The sequence below is a fragment of the Dipodomys spectabilis genome, unplaced genomic scaffold (assembly GCF_019054845.1).
Source record: "Dipodomys spectabilis isolate Male_0828 unplaced genomic scaffold, ASM1905484v1 ptg000094l, whole genome shotgun sequence".
NCBI lineage: Eukaryota > Metazoa > Chordata > Mammalia > Rodentia > Heteromyidae > Dipodomys > Dipodomys spectabilis.
This window is the reverse complement of record NW_024870771.1, coordinates 704513-709225: the sequence shown is the minus strand read 5'-3', so window position 1 is coordinate 709225 and position 4713 is coordinate 704513. Positions and strand designations below refer to the sequence as shown.

The following is a 4713-nucleotide window of genomic DNA, read 5'->3' as shown; positions in this document are numbered from 1 at the left end:
TAATAAATTTGTACAGAATTGATTATCTTAAGGGTATAGTCTATTTAAAAAAATTGACCTTTTGCCTTAATTTTGAGAGCCCCTATTGTGGTTAACTGTTCAGGCCTTAAACAATGACACATTTCCATCAGTGAAAACATTCCCCTTCATTGCCAGTTGGCATTTTACCTTACATCTATTAACAACTGCAATAAGATATAACATTGCAGCCTTCCCAGCGTGACCGGGTTGCAGCCGTGTGCTCGGGACTCTGCAGGGCGCTTCTTCGCTGAGATTTCTTCTCCTGGAGGAAAAATGGCAGCTGTTGCAGTTGATCCTCAGCCGAGTGTGGTGACCAGGGTAGCCAACCTGCCCTTGGTAAGCTCCACGTGTGACCTCGTGTCCTCTGCTTATGTCAGCACAAAGGATCAGCACCCCTACCTGAAATCTGTGTGTGAGATGGTTGAGAAAGGCATGAAGACCGTGACTTCTGTGGCAGTGACAGGTGCTCTGCCCATCATCCAGAAGCTAGAGCCACAGATTGCAGTTGCCAATACCTATGCCTGTAAGGGACTGGACAGAATTGAAGAAAGACTGCCGATTCTGAATCAGCCAACAGCCCAGGTTGTTGCTAATGCCAAAGGTGCTGTGACAACTACTGTGACTGGGGCCAAGGATTCTGTAGCCAGCACAATCACAGGGGTCATGGATAAGACTAAAGGAGTGGTAACTGGCAGTGTGGAGAAGACCGAGTCTGTGGTCAATAACAGCATGAACACAGTTTTGGCAAGTCGGATGGTACAGCTTGTGAGCCATGGAGTAGAAAATGCATTGACAAAATCAGAGCTGCTGGTAGACCAATACCTCCCTCTCACTCAGGAAGAATTAGAAAGAGAAGCAAAAAAAGTCGAAGGCTTTGATATGGTTCAGAAGCCAAGTTATTATGTTAGACTGGGATCTCTGTCTACGAAGCTCTGTTCACGTGCCTATGAGCAGGCTCTCAGCAGGGTTAAAGATGCAAAGCAAAAAAGCCAAGAGACCATTTCTCAGCTCCATTCTACTGTTCATCTGATTGAATATGCCAGAAAGAATGTTCATAGTGCCAACCAGAAAATTCAGGATAAGCTCTATCAGTCATGGGTAGAGTGGAAGAGAAGCATTGGCCATGATGATACTGATGAATCCCATTGTGCTGAGCACATTGAGTCACGGACCCTGGCTATTGCCCGAAACCTGACTCAGCAGCTCCAGACCACATGCCACATCCTTCTCTCCAACATCCAAGGGTTACCACAGCATATTCAAGATCAGGCCAGCCACTTGGGGGTGACGGCAGGAGAGATCTACTCTGTGTTCCGCAATGCTGCTTCCTTTAAGGAAGTGTCTGACAGCTTCCTCACCTCTAGCAATGGGCAGCTGCAGAAAATGAAGGAATCTTTAGATGATGTGATGGATTATCTTGTTAACAACACACCTGTCAATTGGCTGGTAGGTCCCTTTTATTCTCAGATTACTGAGTCTCAGGGTGCTCCAGATCAACATGCAGAAACCGACAAGACCAGCCAGGAGGCCCAGCCATCTGAGCCTAAAACTCACTAAATCTATGCTTCTTACCAGTGCATTAAGTAGCCAGCCAGATGATAACCTTGTTATGTTGAAATTAACCTTGACAAGTTAGATGACTCTAAATTGGAAAAGCAGCTAACTAGGAAAAAGGTCCTCAGGAGAAGTCGTTTTTACCTGAATTAAGAGCTTTAAAGTTTCCGGCATGAGCCAGATGAGTTCTGTTTACCTCACTATCAGTAGAGAACATTGGCCTAGCCACAACTTGTAAGTTCAAGTGTACTTACAATTTCACTCTACAGCCTTTGTGGAGCTATTGCTAACATGTTTATGTTGAATAAAAACACCTTCACAGGGGCTCTGTGCATGATAAATGCCTTGATGCATGCTTGTACACCTAGATTTTAGCTTTTTTGCTTATAAAGAAATGAATTCAATAAAATTTGTGGCAGCTTGATGCTGCTTGTTCCATAAAAAAAAAAAAAAAAAAGATATAACATTGCTACTTGTTTTTAGGGAAAGATGGCATTAGGAGAATATTGGAATTTCTTTTTAAATAAAGGAATGATAATAGGAACTCAAGATGTGTAAAGGAATATTTTGGGTAGTGTGATGCATCTTTATGTTTGTTCTTTATCTGTAACGGTATATGATCATATACCCTCAGCTATTGAGCCATTGTCAACCACTCTTATGCATATTCTCCTTTGACCTCAGTGTGTGAATGTCTAGAATCCTATATATTTACCACATCCCAGTGTATATGTGTGTGTGTATGTGTGTGTGTGTATTCATCATTCAGTGTGTTTACTCATAGATTAATAAGCACATTCTAGTTATCACAAATGAGGGAAGCCACTCAGTCTATGATTCTTTGGCTCTGGCTTTTGTCACTTAATGTAATTTTTCCCAAGTCTTTCCATTTCCTTACAACTGGAGCAATGCCCTTTTTCTGATGGAGGCATAAAATTCCATTGTCTATATATACCACATTTTCATCATCCACTTGTCTGCTGAGGGGCATCTGGGTTGATTCCATATCTTGGCTATGGTACAATGCTACAATAAATATGGTTGTGCTGGCCTGATTTGTGGTCAATTGGATAAATGCCCAGGAGTTGAATCGCTGCGTCAGAGGGAAGCTACATGTATATTCTTTTAAGGAACCTCCATACTGCTTTCCAGAGTGGAAGAACAAGATTACATTCCCAACAACAGTGTAATAGTTTCCTTTTGGCTGCATCCCTACCAGAATTTGTTATTGATAGCTTTCTTGGTAATGGCCATTCTACCTAGAGTATGGTGGTATCTCAATGTTGTTTTGCTTTGTGTTTCTTCTATAGCCAGAAATATTGAACACTTTTTGTCCATTCTTAATTTTTCCTTTAAGAAATATATCTTTGAGTCTTTTGCCAGTTTACTGCCTGGGTTGTTGGATTTCTGAAGGTTTATTTTTGGTGGGCTTGATTTTTTTAGCTCTAGGTATATTTTACATATGAGAGTTTTGTGTAATGTATAGCTAGTAAAGATTTTCTCCCATTGTGTAGGCTTTCCATTTATCTTGCTGGCTAAGTTATTTGCCATGCAGACGCTCTCCAGTCTAATGCAGTCCTATTTATCCAATCTGTCTTTGATTTGTTATTATTTTAAATCTTAGGAAGTTTTGACTCATGCCTAGATGTCCTAAAGTTTTTCCTACCCCTTCCTGTAATATTTTCATGTATCTGGCCTTACATGAGGTCTTTGATTTATTTAAAATTGATCCTGGTGCACTGTGATGCATGAGTATCTAGCTTAAGTTTTCTGCATATAAAGATCTTTTATTAAATATTGCACAACAATCCTGAACATTGTCAAAATCATCAAAAATGAGAACAGTTTAAGAAACCATAACACTGAAAACAGTCCTAGGATACAAAATGATTAAGTATAACAGGATATCCAAATGAGCCCCTGAGAGAGAAAAAATGCTAGGTAAAGACTAAAATTAAGTAATTCAGGACAAAGTTAATAATATGCAAATGTTTCTGTATTAATTGTGATAAATAAACCATGTTAATTCATGATGCTAATAGCAGGAAAACCAGGTGCTGATTATATGGGAATTTCTGAATTATTCTTTCAATTATTGCAAAAGAAAAAATGTTCTAAATAATAAAGGTAATTTTATGTGAAATTGGAATTACAGAAATTGAGGGGAGGGGTGAGATAGGGATAGAAGGGGGAGTAAAAGGGGTGACACTGAAAAAGTTGATTTGTACTCAGAAACTGACATGTTGAATCCAAATCCCTTTGTACAAGTACTTAAAGGTAATAAAAAGTAAAAATAAGAAAGAATAATCAGGGGTTGAGAAGGTGGCTCGAGTTCGATTCCTCAACACCACATAAGCAGAAAACAGCCAGAATTGGTGCTGTGGCTCAAATGGTAGAGCGCTCCCCTTGAGCTGAAGAGCTGAGAGACAGCACCCAGCCCCAGATTTCAGGCCCCATGACTGACCAAAAAAAAAAAAGAAAAGAAAAAGAAAGAAACAAAAGAAAAAGGAAAAAGCAATAATAAAAATAAGTTTCTTCTATTTTTCACTTTAAGTTTCTGTATTTTTAGCAGGGTGCCAGTGGCTCACGCCTGTAATCGCAGCTACTCAGGAGGCTGAGATCTGAGGATCGCGGTTCAAAGCCAGGCGGGCAGGAAAGTCTGTGGAACTCTTATCTCCAATTAACCACCAGAAAACTGTAAGTGGCACTGTGGTTCAATTGGTAGAGCACTAGCCTTGAGCTGAAGAGCTAAGGGACAGTGCCCAGGCCCAGAGCTCAATCCCCACAACCGATTAAAAAAAAAACGCTGAATTTCAGAGAGTGAAAAATTATTACTTTCATGTAAATAGTCTACTTGATCTAAGAGTGCAAATGCAGAAAATTCATTTAATATCCTGTGGGCACATCTGAGAGTCCATTCCAGATTCAGCTTAATTTTCAAATACATACATATATGTATATATGTATATATATATATATATATATATATATGCACATGTATGTGTATGCATGTATACATACATGTATATGTATATATCACATATGATATATAAACATGTATGTAAAAGAAAGCATATTAGTTACTTTTTTCTTTATTTTTTACTGTGAAAATACTGTACAGAGGAGTTACAATTAGAT

At 39.3% G+C, this 4713-nt stretch overlaps 1 protein-coding gene across 1 annotated transcript; it reads left to right on the top strand.

The window, feature by feature from the left end:
- The first annotated feature begins 229 nt into the window (after nucleotides 1–229).
- Nucleotides 230–1847, top strand: LOC122112379 (perilipin-2-like). The gene has a single exon (XM_042685146.1). The coding sequence runs from the start codon at nucleotides 295–297 to the stop codon at nucleotides 1576–1578; it is 1284 nt and encodes a 427-aa protein (XP_042541080.1). The 5' UTR covers nucleotides 230–294; the 3' UTR covers nucleotides 1579–1847.
- Nucleotides 1848–4713: the final 2866 nt, after the last annotated feature.

What these genes read in the sequence shown, in the direction of transcription:
- LOC122112379 (XM_042685146.1), top strand. Translation starts at nt 295, where the DNA reads ATGGCAGCTGTTGCAGTTGATCCTCAGCCGAGTGTGGTGACCAGGGTA.